This window comes from Stenella coeruleoalba (genome assembly GCF_951394435.1).
Source record: "Stenella coeruleoalba genome assembly, chromosome: 10".
In the NCBI taxonomy this organism is placed as follows: Eukaryota; Metazoa; Chordata; class Mammalia; order Artiodactyla; family Delphinidae; genus Stenella; species Stenella coeruleoalba.
In genome coordinates this window covers 11,801,730-11,819,321 of record NC_137156.1, presented here as the reverse complement: position 1 = coordinate 11,819,321, position 17,592 = coordinate 11,801,730, and the positions used below count along the sequence as shown (strand labels likewise).

Here is a 17,592-nt window from a genome sequence, read left to right as displayed (position 1 = left end):
TATTTATCTCTACTGCCATTTTTAATTTATTTTTCAAACATGCCCCGGGAAATATAACTCCATCTGTGTCCTTTTAACAGATTTCAAGCAAAATCCCCCAGCTGGGGGATGATGCCATTCACCAAACATGACAAAGGAAAATTTTAAAAATCTCATTTGAATAGTTCCTAAGAAGGGAAGGGAAAAACCACCAAGGACTGAACTGAGCAAGAAAAATTAATAAAATTTATTTTTAAAAATCTACCCACGGCGTCAAGGACAAGAGACTATTCTGGGTTGTGTCTTTAACTTTCTAGACTTAAAAAGTATAAATCTGAGCTAACGAATTTAAAATGAAGGAAGAGACAATCAGAAGCAAGTAGTGAAAACAAAATATGACATTTCCTTATAGAAGGAAACTATCTCCTATTCATATGAGGTGAATGACAGGGATGGGTTCCCAAAAACCACAATATATGTGGAAGCTACTGTGATATGATGATCAGGTTAACAGCATGTAAAATTATTAAAATAAATTCCTGCATAACACTAACTGAAAGGCTGGTTTAAAAAAATAAAAAACCCTCTTCATACACATCCCTTACTCCTTTCACACCTTAACCTCCTTATCCCCAAATGGTTTTGTTTCTGAACATAAGACAGAACAAAAACACCAGAAAATAAGCTCAATATTACAAAGAAGCACAATACAGTTCTTTATCAAATCATGAATTTTCAGAAGGAGATCTGTCAATTAATTGGTAAACTGTTTGGGACCGAAGGCTGTTAAAAATCCCTCAAATTGATTGATTAACTGATCAAAATTTTTTTAAGCCCCTAGTTAATTTCTGGCCCCACATCAAATCTTCTTTCCCATTAGGTATCTTGAGGAGAGCTACTATCAAGTAACGGAAGAACTAATAAATGTGAAGCTAATTTCTTCTCGACAGTTTCCTGTGAATGAGCTAACACTCCAGGAACACCGGTCAAGATTCAAGTAACCAAATTTGCTCTCCTTCCCAAATAGGGATCTCAGACTTCAACCACAATGGTTTAAACCATTCCTGTCCAACTGCGGGGCTGCATGTTCTCACAAGGAGACGGACATGACTGAGTGGTATCACGGCACTGAAGTGGGAAACCCAAACCGGCCAGCTCCCAGAAACACAAAGGCAAAGACACTCCCTTCCTCTTGTTGTCATCAATGACCTACCAATACTCAAAACCCTACAAGTTATGTGGGACACACCACTGAACGGAAATGAAACTCCAAAGGATGTATGTGACAAAAATTCTGTGGATAACAGAATTGGATACACTCTGACAAAAGCCATTTCCTTTGTTTTCTCCCCTTTGATCACTTCCAATTAGAAGCAGGCTCTCAACAGAAGGAAGGTCTGACACAGGCTTTGGGGAAAATCGTCTAATCAAATAGAAGTCAGAGATGAAGTTTTTCAAAAAAAAAGAAGAAGGAGGAGATATCTGGCCGTATTTCCACTGGAACAGTATATTTACCCGTGTACTAAGTGGTTTTACAATTGGTACAAGACTGAATAGAGAAAGAGGAGACACCACCCTTATTAGCTTCCTTCTTCGAAGTTTTCAGTTGGAACTTACCATCCACACAGATATACATAAGTACCTCCACAGCCAAATATACCCCTACCGTTAGATCCTTTCCTAAATATAACTTTTTAAGTACTTAAGAAAAAGCAGGAGAAACCTTATTTCAGCACTCAAAAGAGGTTCTGAGTTAAAAAAAAAAAAAAGAGAGAGAGAGAAGAAAAAAAAGAAAGAAAAGGAAATTTACCATAAACTCCAACTCATTCTAGCATGTAACATGACACAAGGTAACACACTACATGCTGCCAGACAGACAGAGCTGGGGAACTCAACACCCGGAAGTTACAGGCTCAGCCATTACATTTCCCTCTTCAGTAGAATGAGAAGGTTAAATAAGTAAATCTCTTCAAGTTCCTTCGAGATCAAAATATCCACATCTAACTTCCTTTAAAGAAGAACCTTCCTACACACTATCATGGATGCACTGACCAGCGGCTGAAATCAGAAAATGGGTTAGTACTGTGAAGAGCAGGTTTTCCTGTAGACCCTGCAGTAACTTCCACAGCCCATTCTGCCCTCTGTCGGAGGGAAGCAGGATTAAAGGCTATAATTCCAGGAAGTAAGCCATTACCCGCTTCACCTTCCTCTTTCCCGCCCCCCCCCCCACCTCAGGAGAAAAGGCAATAAACTGCAACAGAGGCCATTTGGGAGTAACTTCAAAAGGGGGAAAGTAAATCTATGTTTCAAACAGAATCAGGTAAAATCTACATGAAACACATGAGAAATAATTAACTGCCACCTACAGAATCTGTTGAGGAGTTTTTGAAACTCAAACCCAATGTATAAAGCATCACATTCCTTACATTCAAGATTCTGAGAATGGGGTCAACATTAAATTTATGTTCCAAAGAACTAAAATGGAGGGGATGTTAGGAGCTCAGTTCAGAATCCAAGTTTCATTAACATCTTAAAGACAGCATATGGGGTAATTTCTTCAACAAAAGCAGAAAACAACCAATCTTATGAATCCATTTTTTAATATAGATTTATTTATTACTTATTTATTTTTGGCTGCGCTGGGTCTTAGCTGCGGCACACAGGATCTTCGTTGAGCCATGTGGGATCTTTTGTTGCGGCGCGCGGGCTTCTCTCTAGCTGTGGCGCATGGGTTCCAGATCGCATGGCCTCTGTAGTTTGTGGCACTGCGGGCTCTAGTTGAGGCTTGTGAGCTCAGGAGTTGTGGCCCGCGGGCTTAGCTGCCCCGCGGCATGTGGGATGTTAGTTCCCCGACCAAGGATCGAACCAGAGTCCCCTGCACTGTAAGGCTGATTCCTTACCACTGGACCACCAGGGAAGTCCCATGAATCCATTTCTTTAAACAGCTTCTCAGCAAATATAAACAAAGTGATGGAACCTGTTACATATTCTAAAAGACAGAGGCTAAGAGAAAAGTGAAACAGAAAACAGAAGACTAGTAAAAGGGGAGGTAGAGGTGTGTGTTTCCTGAGGGACTCACTCTCAAACCAAAACTTATAATAATACAAAATCTTTCTGACGGGACTGGCTCTGCAGTCAGAAGTCGGAAAGGACACAATTTCTCTAAGGATGGAGGCACAGGGGATAAAAGCAGAATGCTTTCACCCTGAAAGGTGACTTGGGTTCTCATCAGATGACTGACATGTTGGTCTGGACCTGAAGATCAAGCATCAACAAAATAAAAGGCCATGAAGATTCTCAAGCCAGATGGGGAATGGAGAGGCTCGTACAAAGAAGGGAGAGGGGAGAAGTGGAGGAAAAGGACCGATGCTCAATAATAAGGATCCTCAGGCGGAGAGGTCAGTTAATTACTAACAGAGGCAAGATGCCCTTGGTTCAAATATTAGGCTTGTGCCAGTTCTCCCCTCCGCAGGTGCCACTCATCATGGACAGCACTCTCCCCAAGCCTGGTTATGGCCTTACTATTCTCCAGGCTTTGTTCAAGAAGCCACTGCCAATCTATAACCTGCCCCGCAGTAGTGGCCTCATCAACTACAGCCTTCTCCCCCAGAAAAACCAGACCTCCAGAATTTTACTGGGGACCTGCATACCTGTACCTCTCATTAACCTTGTAGTCAAACTGAAGCAAGGAGAAAAGACTAAATCCAACAGAGTACAATGCTGCATATTCCAAAGCTCTGTCACCATGTAGCTACTGGAAATCCCTCTAAGACCCCACTGACATGTCCATCTGCAAAGCCACGGAGAGGCCAAGCCAACATTCCAGATCAGGAGAAAGCACGGCACGAGGGGAAAGGCAGCAAAAACAGCTTCTTTCTTTCTTATTGACACAAAACCAGTAAGATCACCTCACATTTCATAATCAAGGTGACGGAGAAACACTGACAGTTGTTTGGTAATACCTAGAGAAAAGCCAAAGAAGAACCTCAAACACATAAAAGAAAACCAAAAGCATCTGAGAAGCCAAACTAGTCAAGACCTTCACATAGGGCATATTTATTTCTTCTTAGCCTGGCTACAAGCTCAATTATCTAATTCACAAATAAGTTTAGAGGAGGAGGAATCTGCTAGACACACACAAAAAAAGAAAAAGATGAAGGAAAGGATATTTTGAAGCCCTAAAATCAACCAGAAGTCTGTGCTGTTCATCACTGGTGTAAATTATCCCACATTCTTCAGTATAAAATGGGTGAACAGGAATATCAGATAATCAAATTGAGGCCGTGTGAACAGAAAGTTAAATTAACATTTCGTATCTGAAAACAGAAGACTATACGTGTTTTTAGAATTTTTCGTTAAGAATAGTTGGCACCTTATAGATTCTCGCACGTAAGAGGTAAGCTTCCTCTCTAGAAAATTTATTAGGGAAACGTCTTCCCTCCAAATGTCAGATGAGGCAAACTTTTGAAAAGCTCATTGTGGGTTCAGCATTCAGAAAAACGGGCATGGATCTACGGGGACGAAAATAACCTTCCCTTTCTACAGCAGGGCTCTGCTGCAAAACACAGGCGAAGGAGGTGAAAACAAGGGGTCTGAGAAAGGAAGGGCTCTGCAGCCCCGACACCTGGTGTCCTCAGGTGGGCTCTCCCCATCAGAGGTGTAAGCCCCAATCGTGCAAGTCAGACGGGCTGCTGAGCACACAAAATCACACCATCTCGCTCCTTTACAAGCTCTGTCGTTTTAAAGGAGGAATCAATGAAAAGTAAATGCTTTTAGTGTTTTAAGAGCGTTAAGGATTGCATAGGGTATGAGGGGGCGGGTAGTTATACGTGTGTATTTAGTATATACAGTTTTCTATTAAAATCGCAGGCAGATTTTTCTCTCCTGATTATTCAAGCACATTAGCAAACGTGAAAAAAAAATCTGAACTTGGATCAGTCGGTGGAATCGGGAGTGCAGAATGCATCTGCGCTTTGCCAAAGCCGTATTTCATTACTTTTCAGAATTAGCTGGCAATGTCTCCACAATATTTACTGAAGTGAAAACCAAATGTTTTCATCTGGACAAAAATCAAACTGTGGTATGTTACAACCACAACAGAAATCATTTTACTCCAAAAGCTTGCCTTCTCTAATTTGGGCTGTGGTTTCTATAAAATTGGATTCTTCTCCATGAATCATGTACACATACAAGCCCTCGTTCTCATTATCCTCCCTCCCCCGACCAGTTCTTTATCTTAACATGCTAAACATAGCTCAGCTCTATTTTGCAAAGACCCTAAAGGGATTCCTTGCCCGCTGGCATTAGCTGGGGAGTCAAATTCTGTAGCTTGACCTAATAACCTCTGGGCTGTTCCCCTCCCCCCATTCGGCGTGTCTGTAATTGATCTTCAGGATACACAAACAGAATGAAAGCAATCAGCCCCTACTATCATATTAAATTAAAATACAGAACTTCAAAGTGACCCGGTAGGGCCTGGGTAGGGGGAGAAAGGGATAGTTATTTACTGATTTCCCAAGTGAAAGGAGAGGAGAGAGCTCCATCCTTCGAAACTGGAGAGTCAAGGGAGAAAGTGGGTACAACTGCCTTGGTCCATTCATCCCGCTGTGTATGTACCGGCGCTGATCCAGGCACCAGCAACCCTCACAGACCAGACATCCGAACTCGCCCTGAACACTCAGGCACCCCGCACGTAAACACCAAGTGCCCTGAAAGACTGCGACGACTGTTAACACACTGAATGATGACCTCTGTCTCTTCCAGGTCGGGCTTTACAATTTACCAGGGAAGAAGAATTTACACCAAGACTTCCCAAACCTCACCCACTTCCACAGGCCCTGAGATGATGTGCCATATCCACCTGCTATTTTCTTTAAAATGATTCATATTCATGATTTAAATGGATTCTATTATATCAGTAGAAAATTAATATCACATGCCCTAAAAAAATGTAGTTAATATTACAATAAAATTTTTAAACATGCAGCTAATGTCATTTCTGGCACCACCAGGGGCACATTTAGCAGGGCTTGGGAAACAGCCCGCCAGCCAAAGGCCAAACACCAAGGGAGCCCCTAATTCCTTATGGGATAAGGAGGGGCCTGGGCGATGAAGCCCGTCCTGGAACTGCTCTTCCTTATAATACACACGTTATCCAAAAACAGGACGCCAATCATTGAAAAGGACTCTACGTGGAATCCAGAAGTCCAGGATGAAGCCTCAGCTTGGCAGTCACGTGCCCATTGTCAGGAGCCTCAGTTTACTTGTCTGTACAATGAGATTAATGTCTTCAGACATAACATCTGTGATGACCCCAAAGGCCTACGAGGTAGCATATGCAAAAGCACTGTCAACACCCACACTTCAGTGCATTAGGCTGACACATGGCTTCACTGACAAAAACAACTCAAAACTATAAAAGCAGGCTGTCACTTTCCACAGGTGAGAGCATAGGCAATTTCTTTCCTCTCTGCTTTACTAAGTGGGAAAGATAGCAAACTGGCAACAAGGGGAGGGGGGCAGTGCGGTGCCCAGAAATAGGATGGAAACACAAAATGAACTCAACAGTTAGAATTTCTGGAACTTGGGCAGAGTAATGCCTTGTGAGAGCTGGAAACCTTCAGCCCATAAGAGCCTTTTTTCAAGAAGAACAGGGAGGAAGTGATGATATGACGGTCACTTCAGTGTCCCCCTCTTCAGTTACGTGCTCCCAGATGTGCCAGTCTGACCGCACGTTTAGGAAATGCCCCACGGCAGGGCATGTGTTCTAAGAGCCCTGACGCGAGGGACTTGGCAACGAGAACCACTTTCCCTCTTGACACGTCGGCTCACGTGCCGACCCACCCGACCACAGCGATGGGAGAAAGTATCATTTAATTAAAAGCTGGAATAATCTGCTTACTGCCTTTCCCACGAGGCTGTCTACACCTGTGACCTGAAACGTACACAAACGCATACACATCCAGTCAAATGCAATGAGGTCTCTGGATCTCCTCCCAGCAACTGAATGTGCAGATCACACCACACAGCACCCTCAACCTAGCAGAAGTGGAAACAAGTCAGAAACTAACTTCATCAAGGCCACACAGAGACTACCCAGAGAACACCTAAGTCTGTGCCCTCTCCACCACGAAAGTGTCCACATATCCTATCAGACGTAAATACGGTAGAAGGGGCACCTTGCCTTTGGGACACGGATCCTGATGACTTTAGTGCTGTCAGCCGCCAGCAAGGTGCTCTGTAAACAAAACAGGACTCTCCTTACTTCCATCTACCTTCTCTAAATGGATTTCAGAAAGGACAAGAAATACTAAGGGACTCTCCAGAAACTAAGGGGGAGGCCACAGGCAACTGTGAGAAGGATACTGACTCCGCGCCAGCAGCCACTGGCAGGGAGAAGGGAGCTGCTCTATCTGCAGGGAGGGCAAAGCCTGGTCGGAGGCCAGCTAGTCTGGAGTGGGGCCAACCCTCTGAGCAAAATGTCTTGGAGTCTTAACGACTGATCGAGGTCACAGAGCAATTAAAGGGGATCCATCCTTCCCCTCCTTGGCGCTTAAGGACACGATGGTTTCGTATTTCTTCATAACTAGCCCGATAAACTCTCCTGGCAAGTAAATTGCTTGCTCAGCACAACTAAGCCAAGTATACAGGCTCTTGGAAAACCAAGCATATGAGGAACATAAGGCCAGTCTGATCTGGAGAAAAGTGAGGGTGGCCACTGAAATCCTCAGGGTGGCAAGAACACCACTTTGTCTGTTTCCTCTCTCAAAAATTAAGATGCGACACCTCTCAAAGGATCCATCAAAGAAAAGCTGTGCATCACCGTGAAGAAGGCCTTCCTCCCCAGAGTCCATGTAAAGTACTCCCATTTTGCTCAAGGAAGTCCATTACTAGTGCCATAGTGTTCCTGGCAATTGGAGGATTACTTAATTGCTTTATAGCAGGTTAATCCCCTTTCATTCTGTGACCTCGAAATCACCCCAGGCTTCCTCAATACCCAACGCCAGTACTCTTATCAGAACATGTGCTCCTTACCAATAAAGCCAATGAATGCCTTTAGCGAGAGTTCCATGGGTGGTCTGTCTCTCCTGGTACCTGCATTCTCCTCAGCTGGTCTTTTATATCATTCCTCTTCAGTTGCAAACGGAAGGCTCCTCCAATACCCTCTTCGTCTGCCTAAATTCACTGGGAAACCTAAGTTAAGTCCACTGGATGGTCACCACATCAGGCACCACATCAGGCACCATCTGGCCTGCTTCACACCCATGACTTTAACTCCACAGCAACTGTGTGCCGACTACACACCTATTTTACAAAAGAAGACACTTGGACTTAGAGTGGTTTAAGTCATCTGCCCAAGATCCACTAGGATCATTCAGCCTCCGGCTAGAGAGCCCTTCCTCTAGCCGAGATCATCTTACTCAATAAGGGTCTGGACGTGTTATGTCTCCTCTCTCAGCTGAAGAACGTCGGTGAACATCCAGCCCAGGGCCCACAGAATCGGACACGTCTAACTGCCCTGCTTTAATGAGGGGCCCTCCAAACAACAAGCCCAACACCATCCCAGGCCTTGGGAGGGGCTCCTGCAGAACTTTCTCCTTCTACAAAGCCAGCTCCATCCCAGAGAGCCTTGGGCAGAGTCCCTTCCTGTCCCACACGCGCATCCTCTACCCTGGCATTGCCTAGTTGGTCTATCGCACCTACCACAGGGATACTGCTTTCATGTTGCTAATCTGTTTTCTAGTGTCTGGCATATAAAACGTTCAATAAAGGCTTGCTGAATTAATTAGCAATTGAATGACGGCTGATCGCTGAAGATTCTCTAAGACCTGCGAAACAAAAGGCAAGCAGTCCCAAAACAGAAAGGACTGCTTCGCCACGGCTGACAGCGTGGGTCTTTCCTAAGAGCTCCTCCTCCAAAATAGCTCTCTTTCCTCCGAACTGTGACACTGGACTGTGACACCTACGGTCAGAAGAAGGAACCATGTGTAGATGTGTATTTTCAGGGATGCCCCTTGGGAATCCCCTTGTTTGCAGAGCCCCATAAAGAGAAAAATATAAATAAGAGAATCATTTAACCTGCCACTGCTCTGCTGTGTTAAGCTTTTTTAACCTGCTAATAATCACAGTCAGGACAAAGAGAAGAAGACAGAACTCATTAAGAATAACGAGACCGGTGACAGAAAATGCAGCGATGGTTAGAATCGATGCACGCCGCCCAGGGCACACACCCCTCCCCCTTCTCGGCAAAAGATGCTAATTATGCCTCTGGCAGGAGCCATGTGGACCCCCTTCAAAGCAGCCATTTAAAGATAAATACACTGCAGGCAAACACTTCGGGCCGGCTGCACTGTTCACTCTTCGGTTCCTTTAGAGATTTTAGGTCATGATATTAAATAGGAAAGGAGAGAGCCCTGCCAAACTTAGCTGAAAGGTCTATGCGTGCCTTACGACAGATTTTTTAAATCTCTAAAGCTTCTTATCCCTGAACAACTGACTGCTGTGTTGACATGTACACACTAATCCCAGAATTATTAATGGTATCATTTTTCCCCACCCCAGGCTTTCGCTGAAGATACTTAATGGAGCTGTGGGGAGAAGGCTGGGTCTTGGGCTTGCTGAGTGTCACGATGGGTAACGAACACCAAGGCTTAAAGAACTCTACTTGCCGGCTTTTTCTCAGTCTCAAGATTCATTCTCTTCCATATTCCAAATTAGCGCTGAGACTATTACGGGTAATAACGGAGGACTGGAGAAAAGGATGATCTGTAATCCTTGGAAATAAACATCGTTTCCAGGTCTTTGATTCCTTCACGATTTCTGCAGCCAGGCTTTCTTTCCCACCAATACTGAAGCCTATCAAGACTGTCTCCTTTACCCAGAGACTCCTGTAAGGGTGATGGAGTGGCCGGGCTCTTGAGGCTGAGCATGAAGTTTAGGGCTCAGACAAACTCTGTTTGGTGTGGAACCCGAACGAAAAAAGCAGCGGCAGAATTAGAATGCAGGTGTAAAAGAAAAAGGTAATCAAATTCCCAACTATCAACTTTGTCTGTTAAGATGCCAGATGAGGCCAAGACTTAAGTGAGGAAGTGTCACCAGCAGTTGATACCTAAAAGTTAGAAATACATCTACATGTAAATCAAGAATTAGATAAATGATGAGACATCCACAAGATGGAAGGGGTATTTATGTGAGAGTGTGAAATAGGAAAACCAGATTGCAAAAATAAAAATATAATGCAATTCCAGTTGGGGTGTGTGACTTGTATTGTATATGCACAGAGAAGGCTTAGTAACATTTTCACCAAGGAGACGATAAACAGTGGTTGTCTCTGGGAGATGAGAGGGAGGGGTATTTTGATTCTTTTTTTTTTGGTCTGTTTCTCCATCTTTTCTGCTGATCTTCCCTAGGGAACATGAAATACATTTATAACTAAAAAAAGTTTCAACATTTGAAACCGAAAGAGAATTATTAAAGTACCACTACAACAGGCTTTGTCTATTTAACCCTTGTACACCTCAAAATACGAGTTGTTGTTTTTGTTTTTGTTTTTGTTTTGCGGTACGCGGGCCTCTCACTGTTGTGGCCTCTCCCGTTGCGGAGCACAGGCTCCAGACATGCAGGCTCAGCGGCCATGGCTCACGGGCCCAGCCGCTCCACGGCATGTGGGATCTTCCTGGACCGGGGCACGAACCCGCGTCCCCTGCATCGGCAGGCGGACTCTCAACCACTGCGCCACCAAGGAAGCCCAAAATATGAGTTTTAATTAGCTCAAGCAACTGCATATTAAAGTATGCCATCTAAGGCCACCAAATCCATCACATTTCCAATATCATGAAGTACTTAGCGAATCACCTATCATTTGAGGCTTTTAGAAAAGCCAGATCAGGTAAACACACCTGACCTCACACAGCCCTGGCTTTTAAAATAAAATACCTTAAATCTAAAAAGCACAGGAGGAAGAGGAAGAGAGTGCAATACTCTGTGTCAAAACCTTATTGCACATCAGCTAAAATAAACAACGGAACCTATTTGTATTGTCTGGCTCATGAATGCAGGAAGAACTTTCCAAGCCTCAGAGCATTTTTCCAAAATTAAACATCTTATGTTTCACTTACTGAAACTTTTGTTCCATCTGACAAGTGACAGAAGTAAACTGTGTCTATGAAAAGACATGATTCTCTTGTGTCTCGAGCCTGGAAATGTCAAAGCTGGGTACTTGGGAATGTTTTCCCTACGTGCCATTTACTCGAGTACTAAGCATGCCTCTCCAAGCAGGTCCTCCCTGAATCACCCCAAACCAGAGGAAATATGATGTGAACAAATCATGCATATACAGGCACGTGGCACAAACATACAAGTTCTGCTCGTAACTAAATTCCATAATCTGCAGAGCAGTTTTCTGACATCCTAATAGAACACGATCAATGAATCTTCCTAAAGAAAAGAGTTAAGGCATGGCTCCAAGGTAAATGTGGCTCCAGTGGGATTAAAAAGACACAATGAAGAGTCTTACCAACACAGAGCTTTAATTGTTTACCTGAACCATCTTGCTTCTGATGACACTTGTTGACCCTTCAAAGATCCCTTTGGCTCAAATTCCTTCTTCTGATCACCTGGTCCCACTCACCCTCCACTGCTCATGACACCACCCCACTGTCTACCAGCCGGTTGGTCACTCTCATCTTTCCTCTTCCTTTCACCCTTCACAGCCAATCCTGCACTTGATTCTTTGCTAGTGGGTTTTTACACCTTCCTTTCCATCTCCACCCTCAACACCTAGGATCACTAGACTCCTTCGGCAAAGAGCTATGTCAAACCCAAGGGAGATGCTGGCAGGAGGCCCTGCTACCCACCCCACCTCCCTTTCGTGAGGGAGAAGTGGTCTGCACTGAAATACAGTTATTCTCCTCCTTTATGTCTTGAGTCTCCCAGGACTATCATATCAGTAGCCTGTAATCTCAAACAAAAACCTCACCCTTCATTTTCCCTTCCCTAACAATTTAGTCCTAAAGCAAACTGGTACAAGGGGTGTGTGTCTGTGTGTGTGTGTGTGTGTGTGTGTGTGTGTGTAATGACCACGGCAGCCCCTGTGGTGTGCGAGAGCCAAAGGAGGATGAAGAAGTAGGTGTTCACACACAGGTCAGGCCGTTCACAGGGTCCCAGCCAAGTGAGATCAGAAGGGTTCCGTGGGGAGGGTGGCAGAAGAGATGGGAGGTGGGGCACACTGGAAAAGATAGATCAAATAAACAATTTATGGATAACAGGAGTCAACTTTCTCACTGTTTAATATAGGGAAAAAAAACCAGAAAACCAGAAGGAACCCTTTGGTGCTAAACTAAAATTAGGAGGTACTTGGTGCTCGTTCATGGATTTTAATAGACCTAGAGACATAGATGTGCATACTAAATGAGCATGTGTGTACATGTGCACATACATGCCCTTGCACATGCCCCCCCACACACAACGCATTTCCCTCTGATAGCTATGAGCACACCTCAAGCCCAGACCCTAGCTCCTAAAGAGCAGCTGTTCCTTAAAATGAACAGGGCTCTTAGAAGAAATGGCTGATCTAGGGGCTGAGGGAGGGAGTACACAACAAGAGTCCAGGACATTCCACTGCGTCAGGGAGCTGGGATGGGAGCATGACAGGGACGTGTCAAAGGGCAAGGCAGCCAGCCTGAAGGGGCTACACTGATGGGATCTGGGACAATCAAACATCAAAACAGATTACAACTCTCTGAACAAAACAGGAAATGAGCCCATCCAGATCCCCAAAAAAATGAGTAAATCGAGTTTGATGAGAAATGAAATATGGAGTTTCAAAGAGCCTCGTGGGCTTCCCTGGTGGTGCAGTGGTTGAGAGTCCGCCTGCCAATGCAGGGGACATGGGTTTGTGCCCCGGTCTGGGAGGATCCCACATGCCGCGGAGCGGCTGGGCCTGTGAGCCATGGCCGCTGAGCCTGCGCGTCCGGAGCCTGTGCTCCGCAACGGGAGAGGCCACAGCAGTGAGAGGCCCGCGTACCGCAAAAAAAACAAAAACAAAGAGCCTCACAATGAAATCTGTATAATCACAAAGGCTGCCAAGGGTCCGCTTTCCATGGAAAAGCCTGACAGACCTGCGGCGATTCAGTGACCAACGTGAGCACCGTCAATCAAAGAACAGACTGAAATGCTATGGCCCAACAGGGCAACGAGAAGCTCGAAGACGCCCTTCTGTGATGCTCCTACCTGAAATGGAGAGGCCCCTCAATCTCCCTCACCATTTTCGGTGTTCTTCCCTCACTTAGTTCCTACAGTAAAGACTTTCCCAAAATAAGGCCATGTAAATCCAAACCCATCCTTCATTACAAAATTGTAATTTTGTAATTACAAAATCCTCTCCGTGCACTCCGTTCACTGGTCCTGTTCGTATGGACAGACCAATATTTCCACTGTTATCTACACCTACAAAGCACTACTGTTATTTTTCCTAAAGTAGTATGGCGGGGGGAGGGAGTGGACCCTCCATTAGCGTGGCTTATTCTCAGACCTCAGGAAACACTAGGAAACGGGAACTAACACCCATCCACAACTACCCCACCAAAAAAAAAAAAAAAATTACAAAACAAAAAGCCAAGTTTGCAAAGCATGTGTGTGACGGTGATGCTGGGGTGGTAGAGGTCCTAAAAGGATGTCAGGGAGAAGTCAATTATAAAAATGTAAGACTACCAAAAAAAAAAAAATGTAAGACTACAAACTGTGACACTGTGTGTTGAGATGCCAAGAAAGGTGATTCGGGAGTCAGAGGAAAAGGGAAGGAGAAACAGGAAGGCTCAAGCACCCTCTGGGTGGGATTCCTCACTTTACACTCTCACTCCCTCAAACCAGGCTGGGAATTCACAGAGGTTGTAGAGCAGAGACCAAAGCCAACATCAAAACTCCTGGGGACAGGCCTTGCCCCTTTTTCCTTCAACCAGGCCGCTCCCTCCAAAATGGCAACACAGTCTTACCTCGAAGGCAGAGAAAAGTAAGAAAATCTTCTGTCTTAGGCTTCCTTTTAGAGAGGTCAGAAATTTGAGTAGCTGGAGGGGGTAGCAATGGCTCCACTATCTTTACTGGAGTTGTGCTGGGACTATTCGGCTGGGATTGAGCAAACTTCCTTTGTGCTTGCAGCCTGGGCCTGTAAAAGCAAAAGAAAATTAACAACAAGCAGAGATCGGAGGATATAGATCTACCTGCAGCAATAAAATCATGACACAAAAGGGAAGAGAGACCTTATTTCAAGCAAACTCTTTGTTTCTAATTAAGGTTCTCTATATCTCTCTCACTCTTGTAAACCACAAGCCTGCTTTAAAGGGCAATAAATTTGCTTTAAAGGGCTACATTGTCTACACTGATATAAAATATGCACCATGAGCATGTGTGTACGTTTGCACACAAGCGCGTGCCTGTGCACAAACCAGTGTGTGCCTGGGTATCTCCAAAGCGGCATGCGGTATTAGGTGACACGGGATTAATGACTTTTGTGCTTCTTCACAAATCATCTGCCACATTTATTTAGCATTCTGTGCTTTAACACGATACTATCACAAACACATGCACAACTGCCTTCATATTGTGTAAGGACACCCCGTCCACCTTAGCCTGTCACTGACCTGGTCTCACACCCCCAGAGGAAGTAGTCTCCCCATCTCTAAGCTCTTCTAACTCCAAGTCAGCCAAATAAATCCACCTGGAATTAAAGCTTGTAATGCAGGGGGTGGGGGGAGGGGGGGAAGATCACTTCTCTAGTCTATTCAAAACCCCTCCTTCATGCCCAAATTATGGGTTACCTTCTGCCCACACAAAAAGTCCAAAGTCCTTAGTTAGGGATTTGAAAAACTGGCCTTAACCTACCTTTCTCAGGCCTCTCCCCTATTACCATCCTACGTAGATACCAAACCCCTAATTTATCCTTTGGTGTCTACAAATCACAACTTCAATCTCCTTAACCAGACATTGTTCATTCACACAATTTTACATGTCAGACACTCTATTAATTTGAATCCTAATGACTCTTGGAAAGGTTTCTTTACTTTTTTCCTAACGCTGTAGCCAGTAACCGTTTTCCTTTATCTACCCAAGTGTTTTTACCCCCTGTATAACTGGCTTGACCTTTACCATAAATTGCCTCCTATTAGCTCTTCCTTGAATTTTCAAGATATCAACAGCCTAATGGAAAATAAACACCTTTGAGGATGTGAACCTGTACGTGTCCTGCTTTAAACCACCTCTCTGGCCCTGCTCACAAAGATGCTCAAGAAACAATATTTGAGAGCAGGGAAAAAACAAGAATCAAAAAGCAGCCCTACGGCACAGGGCTTTAAACGGATCTGCTCAGAACCCCAAACTGGAGTCAATCCCTATGTGGGTGGGGCTGATAAAGCCACCCCAGCTCAAGGCTGCTTTGAGTATTACATATATTTATAATTCTACAGCACGAACAAGTCTTCCCTTAACTATCGCTGAGATCATGGAAAACAGTTAAGCATAGTATCTTTAACTGCGGGTGCTCAAAATACCCTAACATTTTAAGTTAACATTCTAGTATTTAACAAAATAACCCCCACACACACACACTGGTTTTCCACTTTGTAAAAATTAGCTCCCTTAAGTTTTAACCTCCCGTGTCCTGCCCAGACTCAACTCTTGCCTCCTTTACGACCCACCAGAAACACTCCTGAATAGGTCATATTCCCAATATGAACTGACATTTGATCAACAGGGAGACAGCATGACTGCTGCATACTAACTGGGCAACAACCCTCAGTCCCTAAAATCTTACAAACGTCACAAATTAATCAAAAGCACTTCAGAACCCAGGAATAACCAGAGGAAAACAGCCACATAACACGGTTTAACAGAAATTCCAAACGTCATAAATGGTAAGGGAATAAAACAATGCTCCCATTCCTGTGTTGTGAGGAACAAAGACCTCTTTTTTTTGCAACCAACTGACTGTCCAGAAGATGAGAGAGCAGAAGTGTGTGCTGGGAGAGCCTCCAAGCCCAGAGGACTGACCTTCAAGGAGGATCAGATGGGGGTGGGGTGTGTGTGTGTGTGTGTGTGTGTGTGTGTGTGTGTCCGTCCCCGTCCGACTGAGAGATGTAAGGCGCAGTGCTTCTCAAACCTTCGCAGAAGAGGATCCGTTTTGCATTTGGTTCCCCCTCACGGTCCCCTTTAGATTTTCTGTCTTTTACAAATGGATATTTTTATAAGATAATTATTGTAGGGGGAAAATGAAAGACATAAACTACAAGCTCAAATTTATTATTAGACTCACAGACATAAAATCACCCTGTTCAACTGCTTTAACATGCTCACTGCTCACTCTCCATTTCTCTATTCAGCTCACTGGCACCAGGCAGCAAACAGCCCATGCCTTGAGCAGGATCACTTCAGAGAAAGGACAGGATACAGAAAAGTAGACAGCGGCGCCATGCCCTGCCACCCTCAGGGTGGACTGAGCCCAAGAGAACTACCCTCCTCTTCCAACAAGCTCCCTCTCTCCTCCAACTTGCCCTTCCTGTTAAAAGAAAACCCCTGTAATGTTTTCCTACTGAAAAGGGGTTTTAATTGGCAATTTTCTGATTTGTACATCTTCATTTAAATGGACACAACTCACACCCTGGGCATTAAGGGGGCTTTATGGAATCACTGCCTGTACGTGAACAGGATGTTCCGTGTTTACTGCTTTCTCAAAAGTCGGCAATGACAAATGCCACACATAATGAGAAGACGGCACAGCCTGAATGAAAAACAAACACGCAAACACAGATAACAGAGCAGGACACGGAAAAACATTCTACAATTTCATAACCTCAAAGATAAATGCTCCGACCGTTGCTCAAATAAAAGGCGCTTTTTCCCTGATGACTTTCTCAGGGAGGCTATGAAAAATAAGGGCATAACAGATTAAAAAGCGGCAGTAAAATAAATTACCCCTCAGAGGACTAAGCCAAGCTCCCAAGTGATGAAGTATTTGTGAGACGCAGATGAAAGCAGGACCTAAAGAACAAGACAAACCAATATCTTGTTTTAAAGAGGCCAGAAGAATCCGTACTTTGTGCAAAGTGCAGGTCTGCGGTTTGGCTTTGTGTGTGCGGGTCCCGGGGGATTACAAAGGTGTGGCTTTGCTTTGCTGTCCCCACGCAACAAAAGAGCTTGAATGACACAACTCAGAGGCCAAATCCAGGGAGGAAGCACTCTTAGCCATTCGGGGTATGTTTGCGGGATAGGTGATTCATTCTAGAGTGTCCGATACGAGGAAATGAGTGTATGTTATTAAAATCAGTACAGAAAGGGGGCGGGGAGGTCCAGATGTGCTGAAGACCTAGGTTATCTGCACCTGGAGGTGCTGGGGAAAGAAGGAGGCTGGTGTGCAGGAGAGGACAGGCATGATCAGACACCCACCAACGGCGGTGGAGCTCCAGGAGGGCCTGTACTCAGCTGCTGGGCGCCAGCCGTGATCAGGCCAGCAAGATGGGAGCCACCCATCCCTCCACCAGGAACACCCTCCAGTCCATTACCAGGGCGAAGATGCTTTAAATGGAAATTTAGGTTGAACTAAGGGAGTTCAGAGCCACCCAGGGG

General features: G+C 44.7%; 1 protein-coding gene across 14 annotated transcripts in view; it reads right to left on the bottom strand.

Moving 5' to 3' along the window:
• JARID2 (jumonji and AT-rich interaction domain containing 2) overlaps nt 1–17,592 on the bottom strand; it is a 241,473-nt gene that overhangs the window by 46,662 nt on the left and 177,219 nt on the right. For all 14 annotated transcript variants that reach the window (XR_013829978.1, XR_013829979.1, XM_079932713.1 and 11 more), the window contains one exon: nt 13,971–14,140. Coding sequence is in view for 9 of the 14 variants with exons in the window: in XM_079932713.1 (XP_079788839.1) it covers nt 13,971–14,140 (170 nt within the window). In the remaining 5 variants the exon portion in view is untranslated. The remainder of the gene's footprint in view (nt 1–13,970; nt 14,141–17,592) is intronic.